Source organism: Panulirus ornatus, chromosome 27 (genome assembly GCF_036320965.1).
Source record: "Panulirus ornatus isolate Po-2019 chromosome 27, ASM3632096v1, whole genome shotgun sequence".
NCBI lineage: Eukaryota > Metazoa > Arthropoda > Malacostraca > Decapoda > Palinuridae > Panulirus > Panulirus ornatus.
In genome coordinates, this window is record NC_092250.1 from 15,712,684 (window position 1) to 15,738,099 (window position 25,416).

At 49.3% G+C, this 25,416-nt stretch overlaps 2 protein-coding genes across 8 annotated transcripts in view; one reads left to right on the top strand and one right to left on the bottom strand.

The window, feature by feature from the left end:
* The window catches only part of LOC139757598 (E3 ubiquitin-protein ligase LNX-like), a 380,167-nt gene that overhangs the window by 41,794 nt on the left and 312,957 nt on the right, over positions 1–25,416 (bottom strand). The window lies entirely within an intron of this gene.
* On the top strand, positions 1,370–18,639 carry LOC139757596 (uncharacterized). The gene is made up of 10 exons (XM_071678226.1): positions 1,370–1,703; positions 3,834–4,392; positions 5,687–5,845; positions 7,253–7,594; positions 7,762–7,993; positions 8,998–9,051; positions 9,713–9,865; positions 12,785–12,877; positions 15,638–15,772; positions 16,762–18,639. The coding sequence occupies exons 2-10, from the start codon at positions 3,872–3,874 to the stop codon at positions 16,993–16,995; spliced, it is 1,923 nt and encodes a 640-aa protein (XP_071534327.1). The 5' UTR covers positions 1,370–1,703; positions 3,834–3,871; the 3' UTR covers positions 16,996–18,639.

The window sequence follows — 25,416 nt, forward strand, 5'->3', positions numbered from 1 at the left end:
GCTAGCTATGCTAGAGCATTATATGTTAAGCTAGCTATGCTAGAGCATTATATGTTAAGCTAGCTATGCTAGAGCATTATATGTTAAGCTAGCTATGCTAGAGCATTATATGTTAAGCTAGGCTATGCTAGAGCATTATATGTTAAGCTAGCTATGCTAGAGCATTATATGTTAAGCTAGGCTATGCTAGACTAGGATATGTTAAGCTAGGCTATGCTAGACTAGGATATGTTAAGCTAGGCTATGCTAGAGCATTATATGTTAAGCTAGGCTATGCTAGACTAGGATATGTTAAGCTAGGCTATGCTAGAGCATCATATGTTAAGCTAGGCTATGCTAGAGCATCATATGTTAAGCTAGGCTATGCTAGAGCATCATATGTTAAGCTAGGCTATGCTAGACTAGGATATGTTAAGCTAGGCTATGCTAGAGCATTATATGTTAAGCTAGGCTATGCTAGAGCATTATATGTTAAGCTAGGCTATGCTAGACTAGGATATGTTAAGCTAGGCTATGCTAGAGCATTATATGTTAAGCTAGGCTATGTTAGAGTATTATATGTTAAGCTAGGCTATGCTAGACTAGGATATGTTAAGCTAGGCTATGCTAGACTAGGATATGTTAAGCTAGGCTATGTTAGAGCATTATATGTTAAGCTAGGCTATGCTAGACTAGGATATGTTAAGCTAGGCTATGCTAGAGCATCATATGTTAAGCTAGCTATGCTAGAGCATCATATGTTAAGCTAGGCTATGCTAGAGCATTATATGTTAAGCTAGCTATGCTAGAGCATCATATGTTAAGCTAGGCTATGCTAGACTAGGATATGTTAAGCTAGGCTATGCTAGAGCATTATATGTTAAGCTAGGCTATGCTAGAGCATCATATGTTAAGCTAGGCTATGCTAGAGCATTATATGTTAAGCTAGCTATGCTAGAGCATCATATGTTAAGCTAGCTATGCTAGAGCATTATATGTTAAGCTAGGCTATGTTAGAGCATTATATGTTAAGCTAGGCTATGCTAGACTAGGATATGTTAAGCTAGGCTATGCTAGAGCATTATATGTTAAGCTAGGCTATGCCTCCCTCCCTCGCCGCCGCGCCTCTGTCGAAACATAAATACCTTTGGGGGGGAGAGAGACACGTCACCACAACAAACAACAACAACAACAACACGAGGTCATATGTTCCGGGGTGAATATCAATTGCTCCTGCTCCTCCGTCTTCCCTTTCTCCCAACGGGGTGAGACGCACATCTTTCGCCGCAAAAGGGGCACCTCCGACACACACACACATGCCCAGAGCGAGGCTAGTGGCCGACATGACATCCTTTGACGACAACAAACCCCCCCATCACACACACACACACACACACACCACCGCCCCGTCCCTCACTTAAGACGACGGCTCTTATCATGATTTTCTCTCCCCCCCGCCTCCTACAACCTTTCTCCCCCCTCCCACACACACAACAACACCCCCCTCTCTCTCCTCCTCCTCCTCCTACGCATCTGACCCCTCCTTCCCTCCCTAACCCCAACCCCCTTACAAAGGGGAAGGCCCCCAGAGCGAAGTGTGGCCCCGGAGTGACCAAGCCCACCCGCCTCAGTACCTGGGTTTGACATCCACAGACAACACCTCCACCACCGTCCCCCTACAGGAGGGTACCACTGCTGCTACTACGGTCCACGCACTGTCCCAGGTGGGTCCACAGCTACTACTGCTGCCCCAACACTGTCTCAGGTGGGTCCACAGCTACTACGGCTGCCCCCAACACTGTCCCAGGTGGGTCCACAGTTACTACGGCTGCCCCAACACTGTCCCAGGTGGGTCTACAGTTACTACTGCTGCCCCAACACTGTCCCAGGTGGGTCCACAGCTACTACGGCTGCCCCCAACACTGTCCCAGGTTGGTCCACACATCTGCTGTTGCTGCTTCAACACTGTCCCAGGTGGGTCCACATCCACCACTGTCCCAGATTGGTCCACTACTGTCCTAGGCTAGTCCAACACTGCCCCAGGTTGGTCCACAACTCTCCTAAGCTAGTCTACCGTTGTCCCAGGTTGGTCCAACCCTGTCCCAGGCCGGTCCACCACTGCTACGCAGGAGTCCCGGGTTCGATCCTGGCTGTTGGTAGTTTGTATGTTCTATGAAAGTGTGCGTTCATAGGAACTTTGTTCGGATATATACATATATATATATATATATATAGGGGAGAAAGAATACTTCCCACGTATTCCCTGCGTGTCGTAGAAGGCGACTAAAAGGGGAGGGAGCGGGGGGCTGGAAATCCTCCCCTCTCGTTTTTTTTTTTTTTTTTTTTTTTTTTTTTTTTTTTTAATTTTCCAAAAGAAGGAACAGAGAATTGGGCCAGGTGAGGGTATTCCCTCAAAGGTCCAGTCCTCTGTTCTGAACGCTACCTCGCTAATGCGGGAAATGGCGAATAGTTTGAAAGAAAGAAAGAAATATATATATATATATATATATATATATATATATATATATATATATATATATATATATACATACTCTAAGGCAGGTGCCCATTGGGGTGGATGAACAGCTGAGTTGACCGTGGGCCGACTGCCTCCAACCAGGCTTCGAAACCTATGCGCTCGACCCCTGGCCACAGCTGGTCCATCCTCACTTTTGCAAGCCGGTAAACCACAGGCTCAGACTGGTCCACCGCCGTCCTAATCTGGTCCAGCATTGTCCCGGGCTGGACCGCCATACATCCACCCACCATGTCAATAACCCCTCCCCCATAATTTTTGGCTACGACTATACGTGTCCTGGCCATGCCCAGTCGCTCTAGGACGCTTACACAGAGTATTTCAACGAAGAAAATGCAAATCTATATACACCCCGTGAGTGTAGAAAACGAGAAGTGCTCTCAACGTACTTACTTCGCCAAGTGTAAACAGATCACAGGTGTGTGTGTGTGATAATTATTTCTGTGTTACGGGAAGTGGGTTTTACACTTGTGCTGCCCCGTCTCTTAACACTGTATATATGTACCATGTCTTTTACTCCCACACACACACACACACACACACACACACGGTCCATATTTCCTAACCCGTATCTTCGCTCCCCATCCGGACACAGGCCCATATCAATGGTGGACAGTATACGTGGGTTTTAGAACTATCCTTAACACCTGAAGAAGGCGCTGAAGATATATTCTACTCGGCGGAAGCAGTGGTTTGAGGATGAAGGCCTCACTGACCCCTGGCAATAGAGAACGCCTTTCAAAACAAACCCCCCCTCTCCCTCTCCCTAAATACAATAACTCGATCCTAAACAAACCTTTTTTTCTACCCTGTGATAAAGGGGTTCGATGCTCATAACCCAGGGTAGTTCTTACGATCGGACTCCTCCAAGCTAAACGAACAATAAATTCCTCACCCCAACCCCGGAGTCGTCCCCTATTCTCTTGCCCATTTACGCATACGACTGAAACTATACATCGCTCCATTCCTCTCTCTCTCTCTCTCTCTCTCTCGCCTTACGTCACTGCTCCCTACTTTCCCAAACATATACCTCCTTTCCAGTACACCTGACATGGGATTACGCTGGTCTACGACGGTTGCAAAATATGTCTCGTTGACCCCCTTCTGGAAACCTGAAATCGAAGTAGAGAGAGAGAGAGAGAGAGAGAGAGAGAGAGAGAGAGAGAGAGAGAGAGAGAGATCCCTCTTATCTCTTGCGACAATGAGAAAAAAAAAAAAGGCGTACAAATCAAGAGTCGCAACTCTTTTACGACAACCCGATTCGTCGGAGTGGGCCTATCATGTCTCTCACGACCTGGGCCTTTTCTCTTTCCCACAGGCGGGGGTAGCGCCAGCTGCGACACATACACAATCACGATGAAGCTGGCCTTTACCGTTCTCCTGGCTTGCCTCTTGGCTGGCGACCAGGTCAGCGTGGTGCGGGGGTCCTACGTCCCCATACAGAAGGTGCAAGAGGTCCAACAGGAGCAGGTGGGCAAGACCGAAGGTGTCAGTCAGACCCAGCTCGAAAAGCTCTCGTGGACTGGGGAAGATGAGGTGGAAGAGGTCGGAGAAGAACGGTCGCAGATCCAAAAGCTCCAGCAGGTCCCAGAGGTAGGCGTAGGGACGCCGCTCTGGCAACAGATCCAGGAGGAGGGGCAGACGCAGGTGGAAGAAGTCCAACAGGAGAAACAGACGCCAGAGAGCGACGAGGTGGATGGGGACGACCTCGCCAGAGACCCCGACTGGACGCCCACATACGACGATTTCGCAACCTACGAGGAGGATAGGCTTGAGGACTACGACGAAGGCGATGACGAGGACTTGGTCGAAGACGAGGACTACTACGACTACGAAGACGAGGACTACTACGACTACGAAGACGACGAGTATGAGCGGTGAGTCGAGGGCTGTGTTCCGTTCCAACACACGTAGACCTGAGGTTAACCAAGGCCCCCCCCCCTCCTCCATCACACGTCACACGACCCTGGGTCGTCGCCCGATCCTGTAAGACCTTAACATAGCAACTTTCCTATGAGACCTTAACAAAGCAACTTTCCTGTAAGACCTTAACATAGCAACTTTCCTGTAAGACCTTAACAAAGCAACTTTCCTATGAGACCTTAACAAAGCAACTTTCCTGTGAGACCTTAACAAAGCAACTTTCCTGTGAGACCTTAACATAGCAACTTTCCTGTAAGACCTTAACAAAGCAACTTTCCTGTGAGACCTTGACATAGCAACTTTCCTGTGAGACCTTAACATAGCAACTTTCCTGTGAGACCTTAACAAAGCAACTTTCCTGTGAGACCTTAACAAAGCAACTTTCCTGTGAGACCTTAACACAGCAACTTTCCTGTGAGACCTTAACACAGCAACTTTCCTGTGAGACCTTGACATAGCAACTTTCCTGTGAGACCTTAACATAGCAACTTTCCTGTGAGACCTTAACAAAGCAACTTTCCTGTGAGACCTTGACATAGCAACTTTCCTGTGAGACCTTAACAAAGCAACTTTCCTGTGAGACCTTAACAAAGCAACTTTCCTGTGAGACCTTGACATAGCAACTTTCCTGTGAGACCTTAACAAAGCAACTTTCCTGTGAAACCTTAACAAAGCAACTTTCCTGTGAAACCTTAACAAAGCAACTTTCCTGTGAGACCTTAACATAGCAACTTTCCTGTGAGACCTTAACAAAGCAACTTTCCTGTGAGACCTTAACATAGCAACTTTCCTGTGAGACCTTAACATAGCAACTTTCCTGTGAGACCTTAACAAAGCAACTTTCCTGTGAAACCTTAACAAAGCAACTTTCTTGTGAGACCTTAACATAGCAACTTTCCTGTGAGACCTTAACAAAGCAACTTTCCTGTGAGACCTTAACATAGCAACTTTCCTGTGAGACCTTAACATAGCAACTTTCCTGTGAGACCTTAACATAGCAACTTTCCTGTGAGACCTTAACAAAGCAACTTTCCTGTGAGACCTTAACATAGCAACTTTCTTGAAATCTTAACATAGCAACTTTCCTGTGAGGCCTTAACAAAGCAACTCTCCTATGAGACCTTAACAAAGCAACTTTCCTGTGAAACCTTAACAAAGCAACTTTCCTACGAGACCTTAACAAGGCAACTTTCTTGAAATCTTAACATAGCAACATTCCTGTGAGACCTTAACAAAGCAACTTTCCAGGGATGAGGACACCCTATGGCTCTCCGACGAGGACCCGGACTGGGTGCCAGAAGACGAGGACCCGGACTGGGTGCCAGAGGATGAAGACGGGTACGAGGACGAAGACCAGCAGCAGGTGTCGCAGGAGGAGGTGGAGGTGGACAGCGAAGCCGCCCTACGGTGAGTGCCGATCCCTCTTCTTTTTATCAACCGCCTAACCCTATATACATCCTCCTAACCCTATATACATCCTCCTAACCCTATATACATCCTCCTAACCCTATATACATCCTCCTAACCCTATATACATCCTCCTGACCATATATACACATCCTGAAGCCGATGACCGCCACTCAACATACCGCCTTCAACTCCACCCCCTTTCCCACCTTTCCCTTCGCCCATCCACCCCCCCACTGTGGTGGTACCCGGTCTTCATCTCCCACTTGAACAGGTTCCCTCACTCGCCTCCTGGCATGGAGGGTTGGGTTAGGAGGAACTCACAGTGCGAAGGACGCAGTCTGATCTCACATCTCGTTCTCATTACCGTGCCTCGCTTCGTACCGGCGGAGTCCAAAACTCGGCCAATCTGTTCATCTCTCTCTAACCTGGGGAACCCCGTGTGGACACACACACAAATCCGCCACCAGGAACACTTGGAGTTGTTGAAATGGCCCTTTAAGACTCCTTTCTTTCTTTTCTTTCTCTCTCTCTCTTCTCTCCTTCTTTCTTTTTTTCCAAGCATGTACTTCTCCGTCTACAGGAAGGGGGTGAGTGTTGTCTCATTCGCAAACACTATGGGGGGGCAGTGCTTTCTTGTGTAGGGAGGGGGGGTTTCTTCTTCCCCAGCCTCTCTCTCTCTCTCTCTCTCTCTCTCTCTCTCTCTCTCTCTCTCTCTCTCTCTCTAAGACAAGATACAGAATCAGGTGAACCAATCCATCTCCATCTTCCAGTGAGGTTTCTTGCCCGTTTTCCCCGGGGGTGATCATTCTAGGTACCTGCTCTCGTGGAACTGTAGTTACGCCAGCTTCTTTCTTCCCATAGTTGAAGTGTGGGAACCCACCACACGTGGACAACCGTTCTGTTGCGCCCCTCGACGCCCCCTTTCTCACCTCTTTTTCCTCATGTAAGGACGCTGTTCAAATTCCAAGTTGATCCTTCTCACCCTTTTTCCTCCCCCATCCTTCATCTTACTCCTTAAGCATTTCAGTCGACGTGGCCTTGATTAAGGCGCCCTTCTGTTCGTCCCCATGCCAACCACAGTGTGACTAAAAGAAATAATAATAATAATAATTATAATAATAATAATAATAATAATAATAATAATAATAATAATAATAATAATAATAATCCAATACGACACACGATACGGTAAGTAGGCAGGTCGTTTTAACAGCTTGCAACAGCAAAAGTCCTTAGGGTAAAACAACCCCGTGCAATGAATGACAGCCCAGCCGATGACCGGGATTGAAAGAAAAAAAAGAGAGAGAAAAAATAGACGTAGGATGACTTTCCTGGAGGCTTGGCGAACGCATTGACTGATGAAGGAAATAATCTTAAGCGACCTCCCTTTCGGTGTCCCCCCAGGTACGAGAACCTCCTCCTTCAGATCGCCAAGCTGTTGCAGGGCAATGCCAGGCACTCCTCCGACCAGAGCCAACAGGAGGCCCTGAGCATCAAGGACATCGTGGCCCACCTCAGGGACACCGGCTTGTCCGAGGAAGAAGCCCGCGAAGTCCTCCAGAACCTCCTCCTCCAGGCTGCGCACCAGCACCAGCAGATCAACCAGGTCTACCAGCAGGAAGAAGGCGTCAGCCAGGGCTATGTTAAGGGGTCGAAGCTGACCAGACGCCACGTGAACGGCCAGTACCCGGTGCAACAACAGCGACCACAGCTGCTCCAGGAGGACGAATTCATCGGTGGTTATGGGTACGACTTTATATATGTATATATATATATAAGTTATCTCCTTTGTCGCTTACTTAGAGAGAGAGAGAGAGAGAGAGAGAGAGAGAGAGAGAGAGAGAGAGAGAGAGAGAGAGAGAGAGAGAGAGAACATAGATGAGCGAAGCTAACGCGTACGCCCACTTCTGCAGGAGGGACCAGTCCCAACTAGGGGGTCAACACTACAACTACTACAGCACCGGCCAGGAGGGGCAGGCCAGTGGCTCGGACCTCTCCCACGGGGTGGAGCAGCTCGTCCCTTCAGGAGGACGCCAGCAGCATGAACTGGGCGCTGGCGTTGAACCTGAGCGAGGAAGCGGCGGTGGTCGAGGTGAGGATGAGGATCAATCATTCTTCGATTACCTTCGTCAGGGTTGGGGACTGGTGAGTGCTACAGCAATGGCCACTATTACTCTCCTCCAGCAGATAACCTCGTTGTGGACCATCAGGTCTTGTGTTATCTGTCCTTCCCATGTTGTACTGTCCTCCAGCAGATAACCTGGTCATAGACCATCAGGTCTTGTGTTATCTGTCCTTCCCATGTTGTACTGTCCTCCAGCAGATAACCTGGTCATAGACCATCAGGTCTTGTGTGATCTGTCCTTCCCATGTAATGTGTACCTTATTATTCTCTCTCTCTCTCTCTCTCTCTCTCTCTCTCTCTCTCTCTCTCTCTCTCTCTCTCATGAAGACCACTCACAAGCACCTTCTCTATGTCTTCCCGCTCAAATGATACATGGAAATGCTGCTGATGCTGACGTCAGACCAATCAAACAGGGCCGTTCGATCCTTGAAAGTTGTTAGACAGAACGACCCCTTGATACCGCACGCGCACGGTGTGCGACGCTTGAGCACGACGGTACGACCCTCGAGCACGACGGTGCGACCCTCGAGCACGACGGTGCGACCCTCGAGCACGACGGTGCGACCCTCAACCACGACGGTACGACCCTCGAGCACGACGGTACGACCCTCGAGCACGACGGTTCGACCCTCGAGCACGACGGTGTGACCCACGAGCACGACGGTACGACCCTCGAGCACGTTGGTACGACCCTCGAGCACGACGGTACGACCCTCGACCACGACGGTACGACCTTTGAGTAGAACGGCTTGGCCTCAGACTAACCCCCATGAGGCCATATCATACAGACGACTCGAACTGTTGTACTCAGGGGGTCGTCCCGTCGTGCTAGAAAAAAAAAAGAGGTCGTACCCTTCGTATTCAAGGGTCGTACCTTTAGGCCCAAGGGCCGCGCCGTGAGAAGAGAGAGAGAGAGAGAGAGAGAGAGAGAGAGAGAGAGAGAGAGAGAGAGTCTCTCTCCACCAATTTCCGTAACTTAAAAAAAAAAAATAGAACCTAACCTCACCTTCTGCGCCTTCTGCAGGTGCGGAACACGGCGGAATCCGTGGGCGACAAGCTGGAGGACGCCCTAGAAGGGGTAAGTACTACCTAATGAACCTCTAAGCCCTTTGGGGCCCTTGGCTGTACAGACCCACTCCACATATATCTCACACCAGCAGAAGAGCCCTTGGACATACATTGCCCTTAGCACATACACCCTTAGCAACAGCCTTCTTCTTCTCCTCCTCCTTCTTCTTCTTCTTCTTCTTCTGTACCCGTACGATACAGTTATGTATCTCACGGATACAGGAGGCGCCCCTGTAGAATCCACAGCAGCTAACAGAAGATGCCTGTACCCGTACGATACAGTTATGTATCTCACGGGTACAGGAGGCGCCCTCTGTAGAATCCACAGCAGCTAACAGAAGATGCCTGTACCCGTACGATACAGTTATGTATCTCACGGATACAGGAGGCGCCCCTGTAGAATCCACAGCAGCTAACAGAAGATGCCTGTACCCGTACGATACAGTTATGTGTCTCACGGATACAGGAAGCGCCCCTATAGAATCCACAGCAGCTAACAGAAGATGCCTGTACCCGTAAGATACAGTTATGTATCTAACATAATCGTATCACATCCAGGTACACGACAGAATCACGCTAACATATTTAACATAGTCGCAAAATCGTGTTAACATATTTAACATAGTCACAAAATCGTGTTAACATATTTAACACAGTCTCATCACATCCAGGTTGACGACAAAATCGTGACAGCGTATCATGACCTGCGGGAGGAGTTGCGTCTCCTGAAGGCGAGGGTGCTGGAGGCCTTCGCCAGCTTCGGCACCGTCATCCAGGAGGGCCTCGGCTACTGCATCGACCGGCTCGCCCGCACCTACCATAAGGTCCGCCCCGCCCTGGTCGTACATACCCATCCTGGTCGTATATACCCATCCTGGTCGTATATACCTGCCCTGGTCGTATATACCCATCCTGGTCGTATATACCCGCCCTGGTCGTATATACCTGCCCTGGTCGTATATACCTGCCCTGGTCGTATATACCCATCCTGGTCGTATATACCTGCCCTGGTCGTATATGTACCCGCCCTGGTCGTATATACCTGCCCTGGTCGTTTATACCTGCCCTGGTCGTATATACCTGCCCTGGTCGTATATACGTAGTAGTAGTAGTAGTAGAAGCAGTACTAATAGGAGGAGTAGTAGTACTAGTAGTGCTAGTCGTAGTACGAGTAACAACAATAATAATAATAATAATAATAATAATAATAATAATAATAATAATAATAATAATAATAATAATAATAATAATAATAATAATATGTGTCGAAACTGGGGGAAGGGAGGTTACGGGGTACAAGGAGAAAGGGGCGAAAGACCAAACTGGAGATGGGAATGTGGTGTAGACGGGGGAGCCTTAACACATGCAGGAGGGTGAGAGGCGTGCGCAGGACAAGATTGAACTGGAACGATGGTGGTATACGGGGGGCGGCCCGCGACGTGCTGGCAATGGACCAACGGGGCATGTGAGGCAGCCCCAGGGTAAAAACCCATGGAGGTTACACTACAGACTGAAACTGAAACTGAATTCGCTGTAATGGCGTTGTTACAGCTGAAAATACAAAAAATAATAAATATATACGACCCTTAGCCGGTATTCAAAACCGTAGAGTTAGAGCTAGAGAGAGAGAGAGAGAGAGAGAGAGAGAGAGAGAGAGAGAGAGAGAGAGAGAGAGAGAAGTCAGTCAGTCAGTCATACCATCACGTCACCACTACAGCACCACGGCGCTGCGCGCCATCACGGAAAAACCAGACGGTCTCTTTCTCTTTTTTTTCTATTTTGTTTCTCACTTCGAGAAACAGCCCCGGCGTCTTGACACACACACACACACACACACCGGTCCAAACTTCTCCCTCCGGGGATGACGTAAGCTCACGACCCAACCACGACAGCTAATTTACCACTTAATTCGCCATGTCTCATGGAATATTGGCAATGATGACACAGCTGCAAACACGACGGTACGTAACCCTTGAACACGACGGTACGTAACCCTTGAACACGACGGTACGTAACCCTTGAGCACGACGGTACGTAACCCTTGAGCACGACGGTACGTGACCCTTGAGCACGACGGTACTTAACCCTTGAGCACGACGGTACGTAACCCTTGAACACGACGGTACGTAACCCTTGAACACGACGGGACGTAACCCTTGAACACGACGGGACGTAACCCTTCAGCACGACGGTACGTAACCCTTCAGCACGACGGTACGTAACCCTTGAACACGACTGGACGTAACCCTTGGACACGATGGTACGTAACCCTTGAACACGACGGTGCGTAACCCTTGGACACGACGGTACGTAACCCTTGAACACGCTGGGACGTAACCCTTGAACACGACGGGACGTAACCATTGAACACGACTGGACGTAACCCTTGAACACGACGGTACGTAACCCTTGAACACGACGGTACGTAACCCTTGAACACGAGGGGACGCAACCCGTGACATTTACGACAACAGCTTCAGATAAGCGTGCGACATTTCCTGTTCAGAGCGAGAGCAGCCGAGGTCCCTCCTTGCTCGGTCCATCCACAGCCGCCCCTCCCTCACCACCGCTTCCTTCCCCCTCCCTCCCTCTCTCTCTCCCCTAAAAACAAGCGCCCCTCTCCCCCTTTCATATATACCTCCCCTCCCCATCTACAATCCCTTCCCCTCCTCCTCTACAACCCCTCACCCTTGGTGACATCATCATCCCCTCCCCCTCCTTTGAGGACACCGTCTCCCCCTCACCCCCACCGTCGCCCTCCTCTTGTTTACATCCGGACTCTGAGCGCCTCGCTGGCTCTCCCTGACGGTGGCTGCTGACCAACACACACACACACACACACACACGCGCGCGCGCGCGCGCGCCAGCCTAACCCTGGTACCCAATCATGTACCAGCCCTGAGGGGGGGGGGGGGGATGAACGCCTGGGTTGCGGTGTGGGCCCACTGCTACGACGAGGGTCCGAACGTTGCGTGGACTGGCCCGCGCTGACTCGTGGTCAGCAACGGCAACCTAATACACCACGGAAGCCCGCTGATGGCGTGTGGTGGGGGGAGGGGGTGATAAGGGTGTGTGTGTGTGTGTGTGTGTGTGTGTGTGTGTGTGTGTGTGTGTGTTCACGTATACGTAGAGCCAAATCTTAAACTATACTGCTCAGATTTGGTTAAGGCGTCGAAGATGGAACTGGAAGCATGAGCCTTAAATCAAATCTGCCCATCATAGAAGAGAAAGAGAGAAGAGTAAGAGGTGATCCGATCATCATAAGCTTTTAAGTTTGGACAGAGAAAGTCCTTTCGAGAGATGAAACCAAAGTGTTGATCTGCAACTCCCGCCCCTCGTATATCACAATGAGATGATCACACGGGTGAAGATGCCTCACATCATGTGATCTAGGTAAGGTAGGTAGGCTCCTCCTCCCTCCCCCCCAACACAAGCAACCTCCCCACCAACACAAGTAACCTCCTCCCCCAACACAAGTAACCTCCTCCCCCAACACAAGTAACCTCCTCTCCCAACACAAGTAACCTCCCCCAACACAAGCAACCTCCCCCCAACACAAGTAACCTCCTCTCCCAACACAAGTAACCTCCCCCAACACAAGTAACCTCCCCCCAACACAAGTAACCTCCCCCAACACAAGTAACCTCCTCCCTCAACACAAGTAACTTCCCCTAACACATCTTTTTTTTTTTTAACCATACGTTTTTTTGGGTTTGAAACTGACGTACGTTTGCCTCAAACAGGTACAAGGGCTGCAGGTGCTGGAGAAACTGGAACAGAAGCTGCAGGAAGGCAACGAGTATGTAGCAGACTTCTTCCACGCAATCGGCCAGAAGGTGAGTCTTCATCTATCTATCCATCACGTTAAAAACTACGATCATTGTATTGACTGGAGTAGTGCCATCTCAGTTTTATCTACGATCATTGTATTGACTGGAGTAATGCCATACCAGTTTTATTAACTCGTAAACTCCAGTACCACGAGAAATATCACTGAATCTTCTATTATTAAATATACAAAGAATTATAACTTTAATATTAGTGAAGGTCTATACAAATTGGATAGCTTTATAGTTGATAAAATTTGTAAACAATTCCCCTTCTTGTCCACATAAGTTTATGATGCGCTCGTTGTCTGTCTTGGACAATTACATGTTTACCAAATGTCGTCCTAGCTACGTCTCTTCCTTGCATATCAATTGACATATTTCTTTCTTGTATCTCCCCTGATGATGTGATTATTACATGAAATTGCACTTGGGAACTTACTGTGTTTCATTTTCCCCGTGGACTCATAGGAATATATATATATATATATATATATATATATATATATATATATATATATATATATATATATATATATATATATTCCTTCTAATCCACGGGGAAATGAAACATGGTAAGTTCCCATGTGCATTTTCGTGCAATGATCACATCATCGGGGAAGATACAAGATAGAAATATGTTAGTTGATATACAAGGAAGAGACGTAGCTAGCTATATTTCTTTCTTGTATCTCCCCTGATGATGTGATTATTACACGAAAGTGCACTTGGGAACTTCTATAGACACACACAAACTTAAACAGAAGTGAGATCTTCTGGCAGGAATCAAGCGTGGGTACACTCCTTCGATGGAGAGAGAGAGAGAGAGAGAGAGAGAGAGAGAGAGAGAGAGAGAGAGAGAGAGAGAGAGAGAGAGAGAGAAACATTTGGCCCATGACGGAGGAGCCTTCTCCAATTGGCCGAGAGGGAGGGGTTGGGTCGTCACCCGTGGAGGAGTACCTCAGGGTTGAATACTGGAGACCCACTCCTGCTGTTCTCGCTCCTACGTACACTGTAAACTGTGTTTACCAGACGGACCGGTGTCACATCTCAGGTCACGAGGGAAGTACAGAAGGAGAAGAAGGAGAATTGCAACCACTTACCACAATAAGGGGACCTATACGAACAAGGATTGCAACCACTTACCCCCCCAAAAAAGGGGATCTAAACAAAACATAATTCCAAAGTTCGCAACCACTAACATCATTCCAAAGTTGGTGCGATGCGCGCGCAGGTCGTGTAATTGCAAAAGAAAACTCCGGATGTGACGTGGCGAAGTAGAGACTCAAAATAGGGATGTTTTATCTTGCGGGGAAAAAAGAAAACGCAGGATCCTATTTCTGGTAGGGGGCACTGCAGAGCTTTAACCAGTAGCAGACCCTCGTCGCAAGAGCACTATATAGAGGACGCATTCTGTCTCCCGTTAACGTACGACACACACACACACACACACACACACACCGCTGGGGCGCCCATGTCCCGCCCACCAACGAGCGTTTTCCGATAATGGCCATCTTATTGACGACCCCCCCTCCCCCCCAACGCCTGCTCTCACAACCGCCTAGCAGCAGCAGTAGCGCCGCCCCGCCCCACACACACACACACACAGACCAATAATAATATACAGTTGGTGGGTCAAGTCCGTGCGATCAGATATGGAGGATATACCGCCATCTCCTGGGTATAGGAGAGAGAGAGAGAGAGAGAGAGAGAGAGAGAGAGAGAGAGAGAGAGAGAGAGAGAGAGAGAGAGAGAGAGAGAGAGAAGGAACACTACCCACGTCTCTCCCACGTGTCGTCGAAAGGGGATTAAGAGAGGGGACGGGGAAGGATTTGGGGTGAGTGGGTGGAATCCATCCTTCCCTCCTGTATAATAACATTCCAAAAGTAGGGACCAAACCAGAGGGGGTTTTCTCCTCGAGGGATCAAGTCGTCTTTAACCTGACGCTCCCCAACCAGAGAGGGAAAGGCGGGCAATTATAAAATAAAAAGAAATAAAAAAAAAATTGGAAGATTGACACACCTATTCTATGGGATTCCATCAACATAATCCAATTACATCCTTCATTCTACTGTCCAAAATGGGTGCCATTTCCGTACGGATCACTACCGGTCTATCAAAGAAAGGAGTGAGTTAAACCGAGAGTCGCAAGAGACCCCCTTCAGTCTCTGTGGAAATAGGACGACATTATGCGACGTTGTGGTGGGGTGTCGCTGTCACGCCGTCGCAAACCTAGCCCAACCACTGTTGCTCATGGGGGTCGACAGACCGCGGGAGGAAGGGGAAAAAAAAACGCCCTCCCATCAGCCCTAATGCTAGACAGCTCTCAGACAACACATGGAATAGATGTCCATCTACGGCAAAGCACAGTAAATAAACAAACAAACAAAAAAAGACGATGAACAACACCTGAATAGAAGGCTTAAGATTATAATTTCGATACACACACACACTGTAATATTTTTCTCTTGTGTCTCCCCTGATGATGTGATTATTGCACGAAAGTGCACTTGGGCAACGTATCGTGTTTCATCTCTTCCACCCCATGGACTCATAGGAATATATATATATATATATATATATATATATATATATATATATATATATATATATATATATATATATATATATATATATATCACTGTTGACCGTACCTCATAACACAATGTCTATCTAATAGGATTTTTTTTTATTACGGTTTGCTATACAACGAGTAACGCCTGGAATCTTACCGCATCCCCCATCCCTCTATCCACCGCCCTCTTCCAGATATCGCAGTGGAAGCAACGGCAGGTGCAGGTGAACGTGGATTCAGGCCTGGTCGTCCAGCAGCAAGAACAGACCGGACACCAGACGCAGGTGGAGAGCGGACACATCGAACAAGCCATACCCGACTTCTTCCAGGTAGGCGCCATCACCATGGACTGTCTGGCGAGCTCCTCCCTTCTCCTGTGGAGGGCAGCCAAGCAAGTGGCTACCATAGGGAGACATGGGAAGGGGGTAGGGTCAAATGGTGGTTTTCCAGATTAGGGCACAAGAAGGCCAACTTCCAGGCGAGGAGAGGCTACTTAAAGAGAATCGAAGAGTTTCCAGATGTGTAAGAGACAGAGGAGGCTAGTTAAAGAGAATCGAAGAGTTTCCAGATGTGTAAGAGACAGAAGAGGCTAGTTAAAGAGAACCGAAGAGTTTCCAGATGTGTAAGAGACAGAGGAGGCTAGCTAGTTAAGGAGAACTGAAGAGTTTCCAGATGTGTAAGAGACTTGTCTGATTTCCAGGATGAGGTGGACTCATGTAGCTTCCAGAGAGCTAGAAACAGGGCTGATTTCCAGGGCGTTAGGGTCAAAGATATGCCATGTGTGTACAGACATGACCTGACTTTCTACGTTGGTTAGAGCCAGTTAGCTTCCAGATGTGTACAGATACAACTGACTTCAAAAGGTTAGGGAGTCACGTCATCTCCAGATGTGTAGAGGCGATGATTTCCAGGGAAGGTACAGTGAAGCAGGTTCCAGGTAAGGAAGAACAATACGGTGATTTCCAGGAAGGCACAGAATTGCAACTTCGAGGTGCGAGGTGGGAGGTACAGTGGTCTTCAGGTGGGCCACAAGTGGTGGCCTCTAGGTGGGAGGTACAGTGGTCTTCAGGTGGGGCCACAAGTGGTGGCCTCTAGGTGGGAGGTACAGTGGTCTTCAGGTGGGGCACAAGTGGTGGCCTCTAGGTGGGAGGTACAGTGGTCTTCAGGTGGGCCACAAGTGGCGGCCTCTAGGTAACTGTAGAAACAAGCTTCATTCACAACCTCCTTCAAGTTCCAACCAGACCTAAGTTTACCCCTTCAAGTTCCAACCAGACCTAAGTTTACCCTCATTCTAAACACGTCCTCGGCTCCCCTGCAGGATGATGACGTCCTTGTGCACCTGCACAAACTGGTGGAGGTGGGCGTGCTGGACCAGAACGAGATACAGATCATCACAGAGAAGGAGACTCCACAGCAGGAGCAGCAGCAGCAGCAGCAGCAGGAGCAGCAGCAGCAGCAGCAGCAGGAGCAGCAGCAGCAGCAGCAGCAGCAGCAGCAGCAGCAGCAGGAGCAGCAGCAGCAGCAGCAACAGGAGCAAGGCTACCATTACTAGAGCTAAAACTCGTACTACGAACAGAGAGAGAGAGAGAGAGAGAGAGAGAGAGAGAGAGAGAGAGAGAGAGAGAGAGAGAGAGAGAGAGAGAGAGAGACAGGCGCTACCAGTAGGAAAAAACCAAACCCCTGGCCAAGTCGACCAGAGACGGAGCCAACACCTGACCAGGACGACCAGAAACGGAGCTTATACCACCAGAGACGGAGCCAACACCACCAGGTCGACCAGAGACGGAGCCAACACCACCAGAGACGGAGCTAACACCACCAGGTCGACCAGAGACGGAGCCAACACCACCAGGTCGACCAGAGACGGAGCTAACACCACCAGGTCAGACGGAGCCAACACCACCAGGTCGACCAGAGACGGAGCCAACACCACCAGAGACGGAGCTAACACCACCAGGTCGACCAGAGACGGAGCCAACACCACCAGGTCGACCAGAGACGGAGCCAACACCTGACCAGGTCGACCAGAAGCAGAGGCAACACCAGGATCTACCAGCCTCAGCACTAGCCTGGAGCGAAGACTTGTGGGAAACATGAAGACGATGGTGGGAGGATCCAGGCATGAAACACACACTAAAGGAAACGTAAGAAAAAAGAAAAAAAAGGGAAAAAGAAAAACATCTCAGAATGCAACATTGATCTCTTGGACATCCTTTCCCTCCCATTCCTTCCTTAATATCGGGATTTTTGGACATCCTTTCCCTCCCATTCCTTCCTTAACATCGGAATTTTTGGACACCCTTTCCCTCCCGTTCCGTCCTCCCACAATTCCTCTCCCTCCCTCCACCTGTTCGCCCCAAGTGGTCCTCTTCTTCACCACCCCTATTCTCTCTCTCTCTCTCTCTCTCTCTCTCTCTCTCTCTCTCTCTCTCTCTCTCTCTCTCTCTCTCTCTATCTATCTATCTATCTATCTACCTATCATTTCCTGCTATGGAAAAAAACCCCACCTATATCTCCTCATTGTCCAACGTCTTTCTCTTGGGGGTGTTCAAGTGTGGTCGACACACAAGGGGTATGTATACACAAATCCGAACAATTCACTGGGATAAATCTAAAGAGCAAGAATAAAAGAGAGAGAGAGAGAGAGAGAGAGAGAGAGAGAGAGAGAGAGAGAGAGAGAGAGAAAGCCGCGTCCTTTGGGATCCTCTGTGGGACATATGGTCACGTTCCTTTGGGATCTTCTCTGGGATACGAGGGTCACGTCCATTGGGATCCCCTTTTAGGGACGTAAAGTCAGTGAAAAGGGAAGTAAAGTCAGTAAAAAGGGAAGTAAAGTCAGTAAAAAGGGAAGTAAAGTCAGTGAAAAGGGATGTAAGTCAGTGAAAAGGGATGTAAAGTCAGTGAAAAGGGATGTAAAGTCAGTGAAAAGGCATGTAAAGTCAGTGAAAAGCGGAATGCTGCGGTCCATACTAAATAAAGATCGGGCCAATGTCAGCTGAGATACAGTACAGACAATAAAGCCACTGAAAATGTATGGGTAATAAAGGCCATAATAAAGCCACTCAAAATGTATGGGTAACAAAAGCCATCTCAGGTGAGACTCCTCCAGAGAACTGGGAGGTGAAACACACCATCAGACGAGATGCAAGGTAATATTGTCAATAAAATAAATCGAATAAAAATTCTGAGTAGTTAATGTTACTTTGTCTCTTTTGGTCATCCAATACTTTCCTTAGTTATCCTTGTAGTACCTGAAACCGACCCGTATGCTTAAACAAATGTAATAATAATAATAATAATAATAATAATAATAATAATGATAATAATAATAATAATAATAATAATAATAATAATAATAATAATGATAATAATAATAATAATAATAATAATAATAATAATAATAATAATAATAATAGGAATAACAATAATATTGATAATAATAATAATAATAATAATAATAATAATAATAATAATGATGATGATAATAACGATAATAATAATGATAATAATAATAATAATAATGTTCTATTTCCCCAGACGACACTTGTGTTTTTTGGTGAAAGCGTTTGACGAGGATGACAGAGATGCCTTACGAAAGGTGCTATGGAGAATATACAATGACCTGCTAACTGCAGAGTAGTTTCTGCCAAGAGAGAGAGAGAGAGAGAGAGAGAGAGAGAGAGAGAGTCAAGTACGTGTGTGAGCAAGCGAGAGGGGAGGAAGGCGAGTGGTTCCGGCGAAGGGTGTGCGATGTCACCATGGCTGTTTAATCCAGTCTATGGCTGGGGTGGTTGATGATCTAAGCGAGGGGTATATGGTTAAGGAAGTGGATAGAGACAAGACGGATGAAGTGAGCCACAAAGGTGGGAGAAAGACATTTTGATACTGGACATGTTAAGGACTGGGAAGGTGAGAGAGAGATGAGTATGTATGGAGGTGTCGTGTACGGACGTGTGTTCGAGGCTTCGAATGCCGAAGAAGAAGGTCGTGTGAAAGGTTCGAGAAGAAGACGCGACTCAGTTGCTTCAAATGGGGAAAAATGACCATGTCAGAGATGTGAGGGGAATGAGCGCAGACTGTGTTATGCGTGGGGAGGACCAGGACTGGTGGTGAAGTGAAGCGATTTGAGAAATTAGTCTACGAGGCTTCAGGGTACCGGAGCCGAAACACTGAAAGAAAAAAAGAAAAAGCAGGCGAGAGGCGTGCGTTGGATAGAAACCGGAGCGATGCGGTATACCGGGGGCGACGTGTTGTCTTTGGGCTGAACCAGGACATATTAAACGGTCAAGGTAAAACATGGAAAAAGGTCTCTCTCTGTCGGGCTTGGGTGTGGATGTTGGGTTCCAGCTAGAGAGCGGGTGTGTGCAAATACGATGAGGTTATCTAACAAAGTTGGAAAAAAAAAATTAATAATAATAATAGTTATTAACATTATTACTATATCAATCATATAATCAAAAATCATTTTAATATTTATTATGATTATATTACTATAATCATCATCATTATTATTATTATAATTATCATTACTATTGACTGATATTGTTAGAGTTTAACTGAGAATATAAATATAAGAGTAATGCAGTAAGCAACTGAGGGGGATGAAGCAAGACCTGTGTGTGTATGTGTGAGTGTGTCTGTGTGTGTGTTTAGGTACCATGTCTTTACACACACACACACACACACACGCCAATGTACAGTCTGTGGATGAAGAGCAGCGAAAAAGGGAAGAGAGACGAGCAAGAGAGAGTTAATTCATCATACAGGACCCAGGGCTACCAGGAGGTCTAAACCCACAGACGAAGAAGCTCCTCTTCCTCCTCCTCCTCCTCCGTTCATGATCCTCCTCCTCCTCCTCCTCCTCCTCCTCCTCCTCCTCCTTCTCCCTCTCCCTCCCTCTCCCCACCTTGCGTTAGTGCATGTGTCCTCGACTCCAAGCAAGACGGGGCGGGGCGGGGCGGGGCCGGCACCACCGACTCGACACATGACACCCACCCAAACACCGTGTGCATCATCTACTTAGCCACACACACACACACACACACACACACACCCTTTCCTCTCATACCAACCAACTCTTCCTGTAGCGAGCGGTGTCAAATGGCCACAACAACCCTCCCTCCTCCTTTCCCCCTCCCTCTCCTCCTTTCCCCCTCCCTCTCCCTCTCCTCCTTCCCCTCCTCCACTCCTCCTCCCTCGCCTTCTGGGAAAAGGGGAGGTGGACGGGGGTGGGATGGTGGGGGGGGGAGGCTGAGGGCTGCCCGAGAGAGAGAGAGAGAGAGAGAGAGAGAGAGAGAGGAGGGGGAGGAGGGGAAGTCGAGCTGAAAACGTTACCCCTCCTCCTCCTCCTGTATTATCACCCCTCCCCCCGATGCTCCCAGGTCTGGCTGGGGTCACGTGTGCACTTGGGCGAAACTGATCTGTTTTGCCCAACTAGGAAAAAAAGGGTGTGTGTGTGTGTGTGTGTGTGTGTGTGGGTGTGTGTGTGTGTGTGTGGGTGTGTGTGTGTGTGTGTGTGTGGGTGTGTGTGTGTGGGTGTGTGTGTGGGTGTGTGTGTGTGTGTGTGTGTGTGTGTGTGTGTGTGTGTGTGTGTGTGTGTGTGTGTGTGTGTGTGTGTGTGTGTGTGTGTGTGGGTGTGTGTGTGGGTGTGTGTGTGTGTGTGTGGGTGTGTGTGTGGGTGTGTGTGTGGGTGTGTGTGTGGGTGTGTGTGTGTGTGTGTGTGTGTGTGTGTGTGTGTGTGTGTGTGTGTGGGGATGTAAATGAATATACTCCCCCCCACCCCCACCCCCTCTTCCACAGTGGACACATGTAAAAAACCCCCTCCCTCCCTCCTTCCTTCCCCTCCCCCCCGACACTACAGCGGAGGGGAATAGGTCGTACCAAGGGGCAATTACACGCTGTATTCATTCCATGAATTCCTGTAATCATTCCATCAATAACTGTAATCATCCCATACAATACTGTAATCATTCCATGAATTCCTGTAATCATTCCATGAATTCCTGTAATCATTCCATGAATTCCTGTAATCATTCCATGAATTCCTGTAATCATTCCATAAATTCCTGTAATCATTCCATGAATTCCTGTAATCATTCCATCAATCACTGTAATCATCCCATACAATACTGTAATCATTCCATGAAAACCTGGAATCATTCCATGAATTCCTGTAATCATTCCATAAATTCCTGTAATCATTCCATGAATTCCTGTAATCATTCGATAAATTCCTGTAATCATTCCATGAATTCCTGGCTCTCGTAGGGTGGGGAGGGCAAGAGTGGGGTACCAAGCCCCCTAGGCCCATAGGGCTTAGGTCCCCTCACCACCACCAGCATAGGGCCCGCCCTAGAGCATAGGGCCCGTCCTAGAGCATAGGGCCCGCCCTAGAGCATAGGGCCCGTCCTAGAGCATAGGGCCCGCCCTAGAGCATAGGGCCCGTCCTAGAGCATAGGACCCGCCCTAGAGCATAGGGCCCGCCCTAGAGCATATGGCCCGTCCTAGAGCATAGGACCCACCCTAGAGCATAGGGCCCACCCTAGAGCATAGGACCCGCCCTAGAGCATAGGGCCCGCCCTAGAGCATAGGGCCCGCCTTAGAGTATAGGGCCCACCCTAGAGCATAGGACCCGCCCTAGAGCATAGGACCCACCCTAGAGCATAGGACCCGCCCTAGAGCATAGGACCCACCCTAGAGCATAGGGCCCACCCTAGAGCATAGGACCCGCCCTAGAGCATAGGACCCGCCCTAAAGCATAGGGCCCACCCGAGAGCACAGGGCCCGCCCTAGAGCATAGGACTCGCCCTAGAGCATAGGACCCGCCCTAGAGCATAGGGCCCACCCTAGAGCATAGGGCCCGCCCTAAGGCATAGGACCCGCCCTAGAGCATAGGACCCGCCCTAAAGCATAGGGCCCACCCGAGAGCATAGGGCCCGCCCTAGAGCACAGGACTCGCCCTAGAGCATAGGACCCGCCCTAGAGTATAGGGCCCAACCTAGAGCATAGGACCCGCCCTAGAGCATAGGACCCGCCCTACAGCATAGAACCCGCCCTAGAGCATAGGGCCCACCCTAGAGCATAGGACCCGCCCTAAAGCATAAGGCCCGCCCTAGAGCATAGGGCCCGCCCTAGAGCATAGGGCCCGCCCTAGAGCATAGAACCCGCCCTAGAGCATAGGGCCCACCCTAGAGCATAGGGCCCGCCCTAGAGCATAGGACCCACCATAGAGCATAGGGCCCGCCCTAGGGCACAGGACCCGCCTTAGAACATAGGGCCCGCCCTAGAGCATAGGACCCGCCCTAGAGCATAGGGCCCGCCCTAGAGCATAGGGCCCGCCCTAGGGCACAGGACCCGCCTTAGAACATAGGGCCCGCCCTAGAGCATAGGACCCGCCCTAGAGCATAGGGCCCGCCCTAGAGCATAGGGCCTCCTCCTCCTCGACGTAGGGGTTCGCTTCGTATCCACATTAGAGGGGGGTCGGGGGGTATAGGAATGAAGTCCGGAGGAAGCGTGTGAATGAAGTCCTCCCCCACCCCCTCGAAGGGCCTGAATGAAGTTGGCAGAGGCGCCTGAATGAAGTCCGAGGAAGTGTCTGAATGAAGTCAGCGGAGGCGCCTGAATGAAGGACCTCAACTGTCCTTGACTGTCCCGTGAGCAAGGACCTCTACTGTCCCGTGACCAAGGACCACAACTGTCCCGCGACGGCACGGACCAGGTCAGGCGCGTCCCAACCCAAGGCCCGTCTGCCGGGCCCCCCCGTGTGAACACAGGCAAACGACACCGTCCTGAGACGGCGCGCAAGACTTTTCCTCCTTGGAAACAGCCCAGGACGCAGGAGGGGGGGAGGGGAGGGGAAAGGGGGGGGGGGTTAGCCCAGCCAGGGAGACCAACTGCCCCCCTGCCACAGGGCTGGGTGTGAAGGTCAACAAACACACACACACACCCACACCCACCCCACGACACACTATCCTTCGTAAACACAACAAGCGAAGGACAGTGATGTCACTGTCCCCTCTCTCTCTCTCTGTCTGTCTCTCTCTCTCTCTCTCTCTCTCTCTCTCTCTCTCTCTCTCTCTCTCTGAATTGCATGGGCTTGCGTGTGTGTGTGTGTGTGTGTGTGTGTGTGTGTGTGTGTGTGTGTGTGTGTGTGTGTGTGTGTGTGCGTGCCTGTACGTGTGTGTGTGTGTGTGTGTGTGTGTGTGTGTGTGTGTGTGTGTGTGTGTGTGTGCCTGTACGTGTGAGTGTGTGTGCATTCGTGTGTGTGTGTGTGTGTGTGTGTGTGTGTGTGTGTGTGTGTGTGTGTGTGTGTGCCTGTACGTGTGAGTGTGTGTGCATGCGTGTGTGTGTGTGTGTGTGTGTGTGTGTGTGTGTGTGTGTGTGTGTGTGTGTGTGTGTGTGTGTGTGCCTGTACGTGTGAGTGTGTGTGCATGTGTGTGTGTGTGTGTGTGTGTGTGTGTGTGTGTGTGTGTGTGTGTGTGTGTGTGTGTGTGTGTGTGTGTGTGTAGGGCTAGATGTTTGCGTATAGGGACCCCACTGTATGCATACGGGACCCTACTGTATGGGTACGGGACCTCTTACTGTATGCGTAGGGGACCCCCTACTGTATGCGTAGGGGACCCCTACTGCATGCGTAAGGGGTCCCCCCTTACTGTATGCGTATGGCCTCTCACTGAAGCAACGCATTTCCATCAGGTACCAGCGGGTGACACTACAAGGAAAACTGCCTTAAATTATTTATAATCATCCCCTCCTCCTCCTCCTCCTCCTCCTCCAGATGCGAGAACATTGGTGTGACATCCGAGAACATGAGATCCTTCCCCCACACCACACACCCACACACACACAACACGACCCAGACACTTGGGCGTAAGTGGGCCGCGCATATCAAAAGGAGAGAAGCGGGGAGGTTAAGAAGAAGGAAAAAGAAGTGGGAGGAGGGAGCGTCTGGAAGAGGGAGGGCAGGAGAAGAATGGGGGGGGAGGGAGTGGAGGGGAAGGAGGTGGTGCAACCGGTGTGGTGGATGGGGGGAGGGGAGGGGGGGGGGTAGGTTGTCAAACATAGCCTCCTTCTTCATCTATCTATCTCTCTTAACAACACAGCCTCCCTCTTCATCTATCTACCTCTCTATCAGTCTATTTATCTCCCTGACCCTCTCACTTTGCACATCAACTCGATATGGAGTGAGTATTGTGAAGGTTCGTTGAATGTGTTTGATAAGAGTGGCAGATGTAGGGTGTTTTGGTCGGGGTGGTGTGCGAAGTAAGGGGATCAGGGAGAATGGTTTGGTTCAGAGAGGAGGTGGTGAAAGCCTTGCGGAAAATGAAATCCAGTAAGGCGGCGGGTTTGGATGGTTTTGCGGTTCAATTTATAAAGAAAGGGGGTGACTGTGGTGAGAGGTGGTTTGATCGAGTATGCAATGGAAGGGTAAGAGAGATGTGTGGTAATAAAAAGAGTGTGATTGAGAGAGCACAAGAGGGTGCTTTGAAATGGTTTGGTCACACGGAAAGAATGAGTGAGGAAAGATTGACAGAGGATATATGTGTCTCCGAGGTGAAGGGAATGAGGAGAAGTGGGAGACCAAATTGGAGGTGGAAAGATGGATTGAAAAAGATTTTGAGTGATCGGGGCCTGAACATGCAGGAGGGTGAAAGGCGTGCAAGGAATAGAGTGAATTGGAACGATGTGGTATACCAGGGTCGACGTGCTGTCAATAGATTGAACCAGGGCATGTGAAGCGTCTGGGGTAAACCATGGAAAGTTCTGTGGGGCCTGGATGTGGAAAGGGAGCTGTGGTTTCGGTGCATTATCAAATGACAGCTAGAGACTGAGTGTGAACGAACGTGGCCTTTGTTGTCTTTTCCTAGCGCTACCTCGCACACATGAGGGGGAGGGTTTTTTTTATTTCATGTGGCGATGGATATGAATAAGGGCAGACAGTATGAACTATGTACATGTGTATATATGTATATGT